This window comes from Rattus norvegicus, chromosome 13 (genome assembly GCF_021556685.1).
Source record: "Rattus norvegicus strain SHRSP/BbbUtx chromosome 13, alternate assembly SHRSP_T2T, whole genome shotgun sequence".
In the NCBI taxonomy this organism is placed as follows: domain Eukaryota; kingdom Metazoa; phylum Chordata; class Mammalia; order Rodentia; family Muridae; genus Rattus; species Rattus norvegicus.
Genome location: NC_141546.1, coordinates 28,310,460 through 28,326,007, shown reverse-complemented (window position 1 = coordinate 28,326,007; position 15,548 = coordinate 28,310,460). Strand labels below are relative to the sequence as shown.

Genomic DNA, 15,548 nt, shown 5'->3' with positions numbered 1-15,548 from the left:
ATAAAACATGCTGAGTGCCTCAAAGAATTATTTTGTTGTGAATTTCAGACTATTTCATGAAAGATCTTGTAACCCAGCTTTGTTCCAAAAAAAAACAAAATGAAATTCATCATCAGTATGTTTAACCCAAATAAACATAAAGTAGATCTAAATGGTTTATAATATATGAAGTTTATCTCCCAAAAGTATTAAGTGTTAGAATGCATCAACATTTGCTGAAATAGGCAGACCTGTGTCTGCAAGACCAGGGATCTGAGGAACTTCAAGAATGGGGCAGATTCCATTCAATGATGTAGATACCCTTACTTCAGTTTGAGTGTACTCTATACACAAATATATAAAAAAGACATAACTAAATCAGGAAAACTTGTACATAAAAGACAGTAAGCACATACTAAATAGAAACAGAGCATTCATTTCCCAGAACTTTCTCCGGGAATACCAATTAAATAAAAATTGACTGACACACACTAGAAATTTTATCTGGGAAAGCAAAAAAACAAAGCTGAAGACCATATCAAGATTCATGGTACACTGAAGAAAGCTCTCAGCACAATTAAAAATATGTCTTATAAATTAAATTTGAATATTTCACGTTGAAGGCACAGAATCATGTTCAAGAATAATCCAGGGAAACAAATTAATCTGAGGTAAAAGGCCCCCAACTTGTTTTTCTGGAGCCTCTCTCAAGGGTCCTCAAGGTAATGTTTACAATGAATCGCTATGTTCCAACAGTGTGTAAGACTAGGAATTTTTTATAAATATTGTAAATATGTTTGATTTAGATGTTTATAAATAAGTATAATTTATATGTGATAAATAATTTTATATGTAAAATTATTCATTGAAACAATGCCCATGTTATAAAATAGAGACTAATAGGAGATGACTAAAGAAAATGCTTAAAATCAGAAACAGTTACGGGTCGATAGTCACACATTTCATTTCTGAATTAGTTATTCTTTGGTTTATATGAAACATGATTCTTGCAATTTTTTTGACCAAGTTATTCACCAATTAAAATTCTCTCATAATATAGGTAGAAGAGCCCTCTATTGTATTTAAAATGTCTCTGTAAATCCAAAATCTTTTAATTTTATGTTTTCTAAAACTACATTATTTTTGGAGATTATAATGTAACTACAATATTCGTCCCTTTCCTTATGTCCTCCTAATCCTCCTTTCATATGACCTTCCTGCTCTCCTTTAAATTCAGTCTCTTTTTTCATGAGTTGTTATTTCATGCTTGTTTTTAAACATTTATTCTGAGCATAATTAAATATGTTAATGTAATTTATTTGAATTATTCAGCATCACCTTCTCTATAGGAAGAACGTAGTTGATATTTTCTCTTTCAGCTTTGAATGTGGAAATGCCCTATAGCATTGCTATAAAATATTATAACTTGGTTATAATCTCTTTTCCTTTTGGTGCAGATATTCTCTCATTGGAAGCAAAATGTTTGATATCAATGGCAATGGAACAATAGTTACCACTAACCTACTTGACAGAGAGGTCAGTGCTTGGTACAACTTGAGTGTCACAGCTACTGAAACTTGTAAGTCCTCATTAACTAGTTGCAGAGTCAATAACTCTAAATAGAAAAAAATAATTTTGAAATTAGAGACTGACATGTTTATGTGCTGTAGAAATAAAATTAAAAATTTGTATGTAACTACTTGTATGTGGGTAATCTTATCAGTTACTATCTGCTCACTGGATTTAAAGCTTACTATATCCTTATGGTTAAAGTTTGAGTTTCTCTTACTTTAAAAGGTTAGTTTGATAAAAATAAAGGTTGAATAAAACACACAGCATAATGAAAATGATAATATTTAAATATAAAATATATTTATTATAGAACAATGTGTCACTACGCTTTGTATGGATGTTTTATGTATTTCCCATGTTTATTGTTAAGTAGCATGTGTAATAAAAATTATGTACATTTACAAACCAAATACTTTTGAAAAGAAAATTATAATGCTACTGACTAGGTATTAACAGCTAAATTTTCCGTTTAAAAAATGTTGTTTTAACTGTTTTCTTTTTGCTGCTGTTTTTTGTTGTTGGGTTTTTTGTTTTGTTTTGTTTTGTTTTGTTTTGCTTTGCTTTGTTTCATTGTTGTTTTGTTTTTCCCACACAAGGTTTCTTTGTGTATCTTTGGCTGTCCTGGACTTGCTGTGCAGATAAGGCTCTCTTTGATCATAGCGATCTGCCTGCCCCTGCGTCCTGAGTCCTGGTAGTAAAAGCATGTGCCGCTATCATCCAGATGTTATTTTTTTAAAACTGTAACAGGTTTTAATGTTTGTAGGTAATATTTAGAAGCGTAATATGAATGTCTGTGCCTTATCCTCTTTTTAGGATGAAATATTTGTAAACTAGTACCAAAGAACATTTAACACAAATCGTATTTCATTCTGATTATGAGTTGAAATATGAAGGATATCAAAAACATTAATTAGTTATCATTCATTTGTTGTAGAACACAGAAACAGTAATATATTTTGAACTTCTGCTTATAGCTCCTACTTTCAGATCGTAAAATTTTAATAATCAGCAGACACCAGTGCCTTGTTCCCTTGTTTTTCCTTTTCTTCAGACCTAGGATCATAATGTCTTATCTAATTATGAAAATAGATCCACTCATACAAGTTTGTGGTTTAGTTATCATTTTCGAAATTGTGAATTAATTATTTATTTGATCAATTATATTAATTAAAGTTAAAAGTAATGGATATATAGAAAGTAACAAAAATTCTTGTTATTTAAGTTATTGAACATAAACACAGCAAGGGATTAAATTCATATAGGAAATATCCTATGTTCCTTGTAATTGATTTTATACAGAATTGAAAAAAATTGTGAGTATATTGGCATTAGGTAAGGCTTGAAGCATATGCTTTTCTTATAATTCAATGCTTATAGTTACTATATGACATTTCCAAGATATTTTAGTCTGTTTGTTGATTTATTTAAAATATATATTGAGTTATATAGTGAAAAAAGACAGGTGATCTTGGTCCTAGTGAAAGATCCCCGAAGGGAGACCCTTACTCAAGTCTCAGGAAATCGCGAAACACAGACACAGAGAGACCATTTTGGATGTAATATGCAAAGGCAAAGCTTATTACAGAGACCTATTATGGAGATCTCCGGGCCAACACGTATCCCATGCAGGAGACAGAGGTGTCGACCCCGAGTGGCTGGGAGAAGGGCTTTTTAAAGGAAGAAGTCACAATCTCCAGGAGATGAGGGGATGTCAAAAGGAAATACCAAAAATGTCACAAGGGTAAACTCTCTAAGTCACAGGATTGTTCTTAAGACACTAGGGTTTAAATGAGGGGAAAGGTCAAGCATTCTCCTGAGAACAGATCCTGATTGTCCTTTAGGGTAAATGTTTGTCAGAGTTGATGAGGCATCTGCATCTGAAACACATCTGGTTAGGCTTGGCCATAGGTTTCTTGGAATACTCTCTGCAGGACACAATGACTAGAACAGTATACAAGAAGGACTTGGACAAACCTCACAGGGCTAGGTAGGGCTCCTTACTGATTTACTCACTTCCATAGTCATTGGAGGGCCGGTGAATGAGTCAGTACCAGATGCCCTGGAATTTTTTAATTTTATCTCCCTTAAGATGCCATCTCTCACTAGATTTTTAACTTTTTTCTATTTAAATGGTAAAGTATAGCAGAAGTACTATTTTGACCATTTGTGGTACACAGAAATGCCAAAGTTTTTCATGTGGGAAGACACAATGCTGTATATACCCAGTACTAGAGCTCTTATCCATTCTTGCTTTCTGAGATTGAATTATTGTGTCATTCTGTAAAGATATTACAAAAAAAATCAGGTCAATTCAAAAGAGAAATTGAAATTAAAAGTAAAAAGAATTCTCTATAAAAAATTTTCAGGTACTAAAGTTTATAATTTGTCAAAGCTTCAGAATAAGTCAATTCAAAGTTTTGCCTTATATGAGGAAAATAAAATAAACTACCTTCTTATACTAGGTTCATTACAAAATAAGTGATTAGGGACAATATTTATAACCTATAGAGAGTGTATTTTGTTTTATATTTGCTTACATATCATATGTATATATGTACACATGTGCAGATATACATGTATATATTGGTATATATTTGAAGTCAAAGGATGTTTTGGAAGAATTGCTTCTTTCTTTTTTCTATTTGGGTTTCAGGGATAGAAGTCAGGCCATCAGACTTAGTGGCAGGATTTGTCTTCTGAGCATGTCCCTGGCCCACCTGTCAGTGTTTGTTGACTCAAAATGCTTCAATTGTTATAAATTTTAAAAGTTATAAAACTAATGAAAACCTGTTTGGTTAAAAAAGGAATGCTAGATGATTTAATTAGATAATAGTTTTAATCTAAAGAATATTGACAATCAAAGAAACTCTCTAGTAAATTATGTTTTTTGTTACCTTTCTTTTTTTAAATTTTAGGACTTAAGGAAGGCAAAAGTAAATTTTGGCATTATAAACAAGAATCAATCATTAACACATATCTTTAATTTTAGAGAAAGTCACTTCCTACTCAAAACATTATTTCTAACACTTTCTTATTTATATAGCTTTGTTACAAAGAATAATCCTATACTTTGTCATCTTATAATGACATTATTAAGTATTCTTATCATATGCAATAGTCCATTTCTTTATGTGCACAGCTTGAGCAATCAGGGAAACACTCATCCCCTAACAATCACCAACACTATCCCACTGATTAAAAACTTAAGAATATTTGAAAAGAAAATGACTTTATGAACGCTACACTAATTATATGCATGTGCCCTCATGTATATACACACACATACACTATTCAGTCAATAATGCTGTATCAATTTTTGATTTAAATATTACTCCATAAACATATAAAAGAGGATATAAAGAATGCTCTATATGTGGTAGAAGCATAGCTGAACGATGAGAGTGACATATAAATATGGAAATCATTTCAAGTTTTCAAGAAAAAGTACTTTAGCCGTGGGAATAGAGAGAAGACTTAGAAGTTGTGATCACTAGCTGATCTTCCAATGGATCGAGGTTCAAATCCCAGCAACCACATAGCAGGTTACCACCTTCTATAAATCTAGATCCCAGGGATCTGATGCCCTATTTTGACCTATGTCTATGTCTATGACACCAGGCATAGAAATAGTATGCAAATTTACATGAAGGCAAAATACACACATAAAATAAGATAAAATTATACTATTGCTACAACTCAATTGTGTTTTCCGTACATTACTTTGATCTCCTTCCAAGATGACCATTAATGTTGGTGAGGCTTAAAATATCACCTTTCATGAGTTTTCTGATGTTTTTAACTGGAGTCTTATATGGAAATAGGCAGAACTCAATGATAGTTATAACAGTTTGACACAAATATTGTTAAATCTATACATGTTACAGACGTTAAACATCTTAAATCTACGCTACATTTTTTAAATGAGAAGAGAAGGGTGAATCATAATTATATCCAATTCCAATCTAGAACCATATTGTCTTAATTCCACTTTATTTATATTGGACTGTGATGGTTTGTATATGATTGGGTAAAGGATTGACACTATTAGGAGGTATGTCCTTGTTGGTGAAGGTGTGTCACTGTGGGTGTGGGTTTAAGACCCTAGCTACCTACAAGTGAGTCTTCCATTAGCAGCCTTCAGATGAAGATGTAAGGACTCTCAGCTTCTCCTGTACCATGCCTGCCTAGATGCTGCCATGCTCTTGCCTTGATGATAATGGATGGAACCTCTGAACCTGCAAGCTAGCGCAGAATGTTGTCCTTGTAAGACTTGCTTTGGTCATGGTGTCTGTTCAGAGCAGTAAAATACTAACTAAGATAGGGATCTTATTAACAAATAATATCACAAGTTATTTTAATCTTATATTTTTAATTGACTGAGATGTATTATCTGTTATCTTAATAAGATTTTATAAATTTTTCTTCTCTTTGCTTAGTGCAAATCATGTCATTGAATAGGCCAAATATAGCATGTAAGTTGCTTTTGTTGTATACTTTTTTTAGAATAAAGTAATAATTCCTAAGCATGTAAGATTTATTCCTCATCACTCTGAAGCTGTTGTGACCTTCTAAGTCATGTGTCATTGAAAATGTGAGGATTAGAGAAATTATATTAATATAGTGTGATTTCAAGATATGATTACAATATCGAATAGTTTACAAAGAACATAGCTGTTGCAAAATTTCATGCTAAAAATATTTTGAAACTGTTATAAAAGCATTAAAGCTGAATGTATTAATGTTGAAACTATGATTTCATATCATATGTAAAGAGAAAAGGATACATAAAATTCAAAATATAGAAGTACCTGAAAACAGTTTAATTATCATAAGGGAATTAAAGAAACACTAAAGACCAAAGTCCAAAAAATATAGGGTTTCATTCCTGCAATCACAACTTTGCAAGGTTTAAGTCAAAATTGCCTATGAGTTCAACATAGATAAACTCTTGTGAGAATAAAAAACCAAAAGAGTTACAGTATTTGAATCAATCTCCGATAACCAGATCAATCAGTTCATCAAACAATCATAAGTTTAAGTGAATTAAATGTATAATTTTGAAACAATTTCCACAAAATATATTACAACAATGGTGCAGTTGATAATGAGAACCAAAATTATGGAAATTATAATTATTTTAACTTATACATTATGTATAGGATATATTTTCTTGATGCACAAATGTTAAAAACTAAAATAAAAAGAATAAAGTTAGAGTGTCGACATTTGAAAAATAAACAGTATAAACTAAATGCATTTATTTTAATTAAACCAAATCTTATAAATGCATAGACATGTCAAGATAAGTGACAAAAAATGTTTCTAGGTCAGGAAGATGAAGTCCATCGCTTCTCGGCCTTTTGGCTAAGATCAAGTGTAGGAAGATGAAGTCCATCCTAAATCTGTTTCTGATGCTATAAGGTCATATTTCTGAGAATCACAAACCATTTTAGTAAAGAGGACTCTGATATTTTCTTGTATTATTTTTAACTTTAGGCTTAAGGGGTACAGGATAAGGAATGGAATTTTAAAAAATAAAAAGGTACCATTGGATAAGTACTTTCAACATTTGCATATCACTACAACTGACATATTTTGTTTTGCTTTCCTTCTTTTTTACTGGCTATTTTCTTTACTTACATTTCAAATGTTATCCTCTTTCTTGATTTTCCCACTGGAGTCCCATTGTCCCTTCCCTCCTCCCCCGCCTCTATGAGAATGTTCCACACCTATCGATCTATTCCCTCCCATCTCCCAACACTCACTTAACTCTATGCTAGGGCATTGAGCCTTCACAGGGCCAAGGGCCTCTCCTTCCATTGATGGCCAATAAGGGCATCCTCTACTACATATGTGACTAGAGCCATGGGTTCCCCCAGGTGTACACTTTGCTTGGTGGTTTAGTATCTTTGAGCTCTGGGTGTCTGGTTGGTTGATGTTGTTTTTCCTAAGGGGTTGAAAATCCCTTTAGGTCCTTCAATCCTTTCTGTAATTCCTCTATTATGGACCCAGTTCTCAGTTCCATGATTAGCTGTGAGCACCTGTATGCATTTGTCAGGCTCTGGCAGAGCCTCTCAGGAGACAGCAATATGAGTCTCCTATAAGCATGCACTTCTTGGCATCAGCAATAGTGTCTGCGTTTGATGGCAGTATATGGGATGTATACCCACGTGGGGCCATCTCTGGATGACCTTTCCATCGGTCTGCACCACACATTGTCTCTGTATTTCCTCCTGTGGATATTTTTGCTTCCTTCTAAGAAGAACTGAATCATCTGCTTTTTGGTCTTCCAACTTCTTGAGTTTAATGTGGTCTTTGGATTTTATCTTGGGTATTCCAAGATTTTGGGCTAATATGCACTTTTCAGTGAGTACATACCATGTGTGTTCTTTTATGATTGGGTTACTAAACATAGGATGATATTTTCTAGTTCCATCCATTTGCCTAAGAATTTCATGAAGTCATTGTTTTTGATAGCTGAGTAATATTCCATTGTGTAGATGTACCACATTTTCTGTATCCATTCCTCTGTTGATGGGCATCTGGGTTCTTTTCAGCATCTGGCTATTATAAATAAGGCTGCTGTAAAGATAATCGAGCAAGTGTACTTGTTATATTTCGGACCATCTTTTGGGTATATGCCCAGGAGTACAGCTAGGTCCTCAAGTATGTCCATTTTTCTGAGGAACCTGCAGACTGATTTCCAGAGTGGATGTACCAGCTTGCAATCCCACCAACAATGGAAGAATGTTCCTCTATCTCTATCTCCATATCCTCACCAGCATCTGATGTCACCTGAGGGTTTTTTGTTGGGTTTTTTTTGTTTTGTTTTTTGTTTGTTTATTTGTTTTTATCTTAGCCATTCTGACTCATATGAGGTAGAATTTCAGGATTGTTTTGATGACGAAGGATGCTGAACATTTCTTTAGGTGCTTCACAGTCATTCAATATTCTTCAGTTGAGAATTCTTTGTTTAGCTCTCTCCCACATTTTTAATAGGGTTATTTGTTTCTCTGGAGTCTACCTTCTTGAGTTCCTTGTATATATTGGATATCGGGCCTCTTTCCGTTGTAGGATTGGTAAAAATCTTTTCCTAATCTGTTGGTTGCCATTTTGTCCTGTTGACAATGTCCTTTGCCTTACAGAAGTTTTGCAATTTATGAGGTCCAATTTGACAATTATTGATCTTAGTTCATATGCCATTGGTTTTCTGGTCAGATAATTTTCCTGTTCCTATGTGTTCTAGGCTCTTCCCCACTTTATCTTTTTTTTTCTTCATCGTTATTAACTTGGGTATTTCTTATTTACATTTAGATTGTTAGTCCCTTTCCTGGTTTCTGGGACAACATCCCCCTAACCCCCCCTCCACTTCTCTATGGGTGTTCCCATCCTACCCTCCCATTACTGCCCTTCCCTCCCATTACCTCCCCACCCCAACAATCACGTTCACTGTGGGTTCAGTCTTGGCAGGACCAAGGGCTTCCCCATTCACTGGAATGTAATCAAATTGAAAGGAGGTAAAAGATTGTAAAAGCCAAAGGTGATAGATGGTTCTAAAAATTCAGTGTTTTGCAGGCACAAGAGGACTGATGCACATATGCACTCACACTCACAGAAACTATAACAGCTGGAATAGGTCTTGCATAGGTTTAAACCAAACAAATCCCCAGCATTGAGAAGGAGAGGCATTTATAAAATCCTAGCTCTAGCACCGAAGCTATTAGAAATTGATGGCGGCAGGAAGGGGAAAAAAAGTAAAGTAAAAAATAAATATTATAATGAGGTGTCATGGGGTATATCAGCCATACTCAAGTTCATGCATGATGCCCAAGAATAGTTAACCAACACTTTTGCATGAAGCTTTTGCTACCCTGCCCAAGTTCTGGGAACAGGCTGCACTACCAGCCCCCACCTAGTGTTCCCTGAATTCATGGATAAAAACACAGACACATGTTGTTCAACTTCAACTTGCCTTTTGGCACAACTGTTAGGTGCTTATTATCTCCTACCTGGAGAATTGAATCATGCCCTTAACAACAGCTTTTAGCTCCACAGCACTCCACCTGCCCTCAAGTTTAGTTGCTCAGTTACCTTTAATCCCAGCTCAACATTCCCAGCTGCCACCTGCAAAAGTTGCCTGGAGCTGCTCCATCTGAGATCTCATGGCTGATTGGCTTTTATCTCTCTCAATCACGGTGAACTTTCCCTCTGTCTCTGACCTGTGGGAACCAGGAAGTTCTGCATATTCCATTTACCCAGTAATTGGCCCATGGTTTCTTTAATGGAAGATCAAAATTCAATAGGGAAACATAACCTTTGAATCAGAACCACCCCCATAAAACACAAAACAAACTTCATTTTGTTTGGGGGACTTATTTTAATATTTTTGACATTTCTATGCTATCTGTTTGATTTTTGTATTGATTTTATATTTTTGAACGAAATAGAAAATAAAGCCACGTTGGTAGGGAGGTAGGTAAAATCTGATAGCATTTGAGATGTGGAAATAAAATGATTAAAATGATAAAATGCTTTGTTTAACATAATAAAAATGTTAGAAGGTAAAAGAAAACCCAAAGAGACAAAACCCAAGACATGACAAAGTGAACAAGAAAAGGCACTCAGTTTCACAAACCAAGGGATGACAAAGTGAAGAAGATAAGACACTCATTTTCACACTCAAGATTCCCATATGAACTGTACTGGAAGTTACGATATGGATGTAGAGAACCTGGAACAGACCCATTCAGGCTTGTGGATGATGGTGCAGTCTGTGTGAATTTAAATGAGCCTTTTCATTTTGAATTAGAGATTTTTGGATTCCTATTGTCCTCCATTCCCCATGGATCTTATACTCATTAAAGCTCCTCTTCCAAAGGGATCCCTGAGCTCTGATGGGAGAGATTTGATGGAGACATTCCACTTAGGACTGAGGTCCATTATTACTCTTTGCATAATGTGGAGCATTATGCAAATTTCTATTTGCATAATTTCTATTATTTACTTTCATAGGATATAGAAAATGAATGAATCAATGAATAAATGAATGAAAATGTAGCCACTAGAATAAAAGCTAACATCTAATTGTCATGTAAACCTGCTAGGGTAAGGAAAATCAATTTTCTCTAATATAATGACCCTGAGTATACCAACCACTCCAAGGACAAATCTCATGCTCCAGGGTAGTTTAACAATGTATTCTAACATGGACTACAGAGTTTTGATCTGTATGTGTTTGTGTTTACATTTGTTAGAGGTTGGCTCGTTTCTTTTGCTGCTATTATGTTTATTTGTTTTGTTTTATTCCTTTTTGATGTAGGTTTTTTTCCTTTTTCTTGGTTTAGTGGAGTCGCTTGTGCTATTGATTCTTTTCTTCAAAATTAATGAAAAACAGAATAAGTAAATGAATAAATTTTAAAAAAATGGAAAATGTGTCGGGTATCTTTTTTGTTAGCTTTTTTCGACATAATTCTGTGTCTCAATAATTAAGCAAAGTATTTAGAATCCAAAGTCTATAGTTCAGTTTCTGTTCTTCAGGACCGATTGATCTTTGCAGTATGGAAATGTTAAGTAGTTGTTAATCCTGTCATTTGCCAAACGAAACAAAATGAAACAAAACAAACCCCAAAAACTTAAAAAAAAAAACAAAAACAACAACAAACAACAACAATAGCAACAGCAACAAACCTTACCGTTTTGGGACAAATTTAAAGTAAATTTAAATGTTAAAATATTGACCAAGATATAAACTTTGTTCAGGATACTCTTCTGGAATTTCCAAACAGGATTGACTGTGCCATGTATTTTAGGGGTTTATAAGGACAAACCTATAAGCCAACATACTTTTGCAGGCAGCTTTGGTATTTCCTAGATCTACAAATCCAAGCATTCCAGGAAATTACCTAGTTCCTGGGCAGGAGGGGCTGGCAGGTCAATTTTTTGGGCATTATGCAGTTCCTTGACTGAAGCTAGCTACAATAGGACAGTCAATAAATGAATAACAACTGTCAATAAATGTCAACACTGTCAAAGGGAATTGATTTCATTCATTTCTTTGAACATTAAGTAAATACAGAAACCTGGTCATCTTGAGACAAAGCATATATGTGACATATCAGGAAAGAACAGAGATTTTAAAAAAAAGGGCATAAGTGACCTTTCCATTAAACTCTCAGTGACCTATCCTGCTATATACTCAGTCACACTTGCCAAAGTTACATAATATGTCTGGATTTAGGATTTTGCTTACCTATCCTCTGTTTCAGTGTGGCAGCTCAGGAATCTAAAAGTAAGTTGTCAGAAATGGGAAGTGAAAAAATCATGAGAGTCTTATATTCTGATGTACTTTCATATAAAAGAAAGGCAAAATCTCATAAAAGAATCCTGCTCAGAAGCCTTGTGATATCTACCTAGCAAAATGTCAAAATACTGGTAGTGTCCTTAAAGTGACATCAGTCTTAAATATAATACCAGCAATTGGTGGTAAGCATGAATGAAACTATATATGATGGCTCTAGTAATTACCAACAATCCTTTTTTTTTCATCTTTATTAACTTGAGTATTTCTTATTTACATTTCGATAGTTATTCCCCTTCTCGGTTTCCCGGCCAACATCCCCCTAACCCTTCCCCCTCCCCCTTTCTATTAGTGTTCCCCTTCCCATCCTCTGCACATTACCGCCCTCCCCCAAACAATCACATTCACTGGGGGTTCAGTCTTGGCAGGACCAAGGGCTTCCCTTTCCACTGGTGCTTTTACTAGGCTATTCACTGCTACATATGAAGTTGCAGTCCAGGGTCAGTCCATGTATAGTGTTTGGGTAGTGGCTTAGTCCCTGGAAGCTCTGGTTGGTTGGCATTGTTGTTCATATGGGGTCTCAAGCCCCTTCAAGCTCTTTCAGTCCTTTCTAAGATTCCTTCAACGGGGGTCCCATTCTCAGTTCAGTAGTTTAATGATGGCATTCACCTATGTATTTGCTGTGTTCTGGCTCTGTCTCTCAGGAGAGATCTACATCTGGTTCCTGTTGGCCTGAACTTTTTTGCTTCATCCATCTTATCTAGTTTGGTGGCTGTATATGTTAGGGCCACGTGTGGGGCAGGCTCTGAATGTGTGTTCCTTCTGCTTCTGTATTAAACTTGGCCTCCCTATTCCCTCCCAAGGTTATTCTTGTTCCCCTTTTAAAGAAGGAGTGAAGCATAAACATTTTCGTCATCCTTCTTGAGTTTCAAGTGTTCTGTTCATCTAGGGTATTTCAAGCATTTGAGCTAATATCTACTTATCAATGAGTGCCTACCATGTGTGTTTTTCTGTTAATGGGTTACCTCACTCAGGATGATATTTTCCAGTTCCATCCATTTGCCTATGAATTTCATACAGTCATTGTTTTTGATAGCTGAGTAATAATCCACTGTGTAGATGTACCATATTTTCTGTATCCATTCCTCTGTTGAAGGCATCTGGGTTCTTTCCAGCTTCTGGCTATTTTAAATAAGGCTGCTATGAACATAGTGGAGCAACTGTCTTTGTTATATGTTGGGGCATCTTTTCGTTATATTCCCAAGAGAGGTATACCTGGGTCCTCAGGTAGTTCAATGTCCAATTTCCTGAGGAACTTCCATACTGATTTCCAGAATGGTTGTACCAGTCTGCAATCCCACCAATAATGGAGGAGTGTTCCTCTTTCTCCACATCCTCGCCAGCATCTGCTGTCACCTGAGTTTTTGAACTTAGCCATTTGCTCCGGTGTGAGGTGAAATTTCAGGGTTGTTTTGATTTGCATTTCCCTTATGACTAAAGATGTTGAGCACTTCTTTACCTGTTTCCCAGCCATTAGGCATTCCTCAGCTGTGAATTCTTTGTTTAGCACTGAACTCCATTTTTAAATAGGTTTATTTGTCTCCTTGCGGTCTAACTTCTTGTGTTTTTTGTATATTTTAGATATAAGCCCTCTATCTGTTGTAGGATTGGTAAAGATCTTTTCCCAATCTGTTGGTTGCCATGTTGTCCTAACAAGAGTGTCCTTTGCCTTACAGAAGCTTTGCAGTTTTGTGAGATCCCATTTGTCCATTCTTCATCTTAGACAATAAACCATTGGTGTTTTGTTCAGGAAATTTCCTCTAGTGCCCATGTTTTCGAGAGGCTTCCCCACTTTTTCTTCTATTAGTGCGAGTGTACCTGGTTTGATGTTCAGGTCTTAGATCCACTAGGATTTAAGCTTTGTACAGGGTGAAAAGAATGGATTGATCTGCATTCTTCTACATGTTGACCTCCAGTTGAACCAGCACCATTTGTTGAAAATGCTATCTTTTCCATAAGATGGTTTTGGATCCTTTGTCATAATCAAGTGACCATAGGTGTGTGGGTTCATTTCTGGGTCTCCAATTCTATTCCACTGGTCTATCTGTCTCTGTACCAATACCATGCAGTGTTTATCACTATTGCTCTGTAATACTGCTTGAGTTCAGGGATAGTGATTCCCCAGGAAGTCCTTTTATTGTTGAGGATAGTTTTAGCTATCCCGGGTTTTTTGTTATTCCAGATGAATTTGGAAATTGTTCTGTCTAACTCTCTGAAGAACTGGATTAGTATTTTGATGGGAATTGCATTGAATCTGAAGATTGCTTTGGTAAAATGGCCATTTTTACTATATTAATCCTGCCAATCCATGACCATTGGAGATCTTTCCATCTTCTGAGGTCTTCTTCAGATTCTTTCTTCAGAGGCTTGAAGTTCTTATCATACAGAACCTTTACTTGCTTGGTTAAAGACACACCAAGGTATTTTATATTATTTGGGACTATTATGAAGGGTGTCGTTTCCCTAATTTCTTTCTCGGCTAGTTTCTCTTCTGTGTAGAGGAAGGCTACTCATTTATTTGAGTTAATTTTATACCCAGCCACTTTGCTGAAGATGTTTATCAGGTTTAATAATTCTCTGGTGGAACTTTTGGGATCACTTAAATATAATATCATATCATCTGAAAATAGTGATATTTTGACTTATTTTCCTCTCTGTATCCGTTTGATCTCCTTTGTTGTCCAATTTCTCTAGCTAGAACTTGAAGAACTATTTTGAATAAGTAGGATAGAGAGTGGGCAGCCTTGTCTAATCCCTGATTTTAGTGGGATTGCTTCAAGTTTCTCTCCGTTTAGTTTATTGTTAGCTACTGGTTTGCTGTATATGGCTTTTACTATGTTTACGTATGGGCCTTGAATTCCTATTCTTTCCAGGACTTTTATCATGAAGGGGTGTCGAATTTTGTCAAATACTTTCTGAGCATCTAGTGAAATGATTATGTGGTGTTTATCTTTCTGTTTGTTTTTATAATGTATTTCGTTGATGGTTTTCCATATATTTAACCATCCCTGCATGCCTGGGATGAAGCCTACTTGATTATGGTTGATGATTGTTTTGATGTGCTCTTGGATTCAAATTACCAACAATCTTAAGTTCTACATGACTAATCATATTTTTCTTTATGGTAATTGTGTGTATGTGCATGTGTGTGTTTGTGTGTGCAATGTTAGGATCGAAGTCCAAAAATAAGCATGTATGTTATTTAAGAAACAATAAGTGTATTACTCTATGTTTAAAAAGAAAAATAATGCTTTCAGAATTCCTTGTATTTACCTTTACAAATCACATTCCAAATATATACTGTATTTTTACTTTACAGAGTATTTATTGAGTATATATAAAACCTCAAATGGAAATACAGAAAACTCCAATATACACTTAGTCATGTGACACTCTAGTCATATGATGGCAGTGCTATTTTAGTGCTCAGCTAGATGTAACCTCCTTTCCTCAAGGTATTGTCCAGTCATCCAATTATAGGTGGTGAATAAGCTAAGATAGCAGGAATAGCTAAGATCTTTTTATCATTTACTAATCTGTGTTTTCTGAATATCTTCATGTAACTTTTAATAATAAAAGCAGCACAAAATTTTCTTTCTTAAACATGAAACAGGTGACAAAGAAGGAAGGGCTTTATCAA

The 15,548-nt window shown here is 35.1% G+C and overlaps 1 protein-coding gene and 1 pseudogene across 4 annotated transcripts in view; both read left to right on the top strand.

The window, feature by feature from the left end:
• Positions 1-15,548, top strand: part of Cdh19 (cadherin 19) — a 111,184-nt gene that overhangs the window by 75,217 nt on the left and 20,419 nt on the right. For all 4 annotated transcript variants that reach the window (XM_087581149.1, XM_087581148.1, NM_001429618.1 and 1 more), the window contains 1 exon segment: positions 1,437-1,558. In XM_087581149.1, the coding sequence (XP_087437275.1) occupies positions 1,437-1,558 (122 nt within the window).
• On the top strand, positions 6,896-7,019 carry LOC120096433 (U2 spliceosomal RNA; annotated as a pseudogene).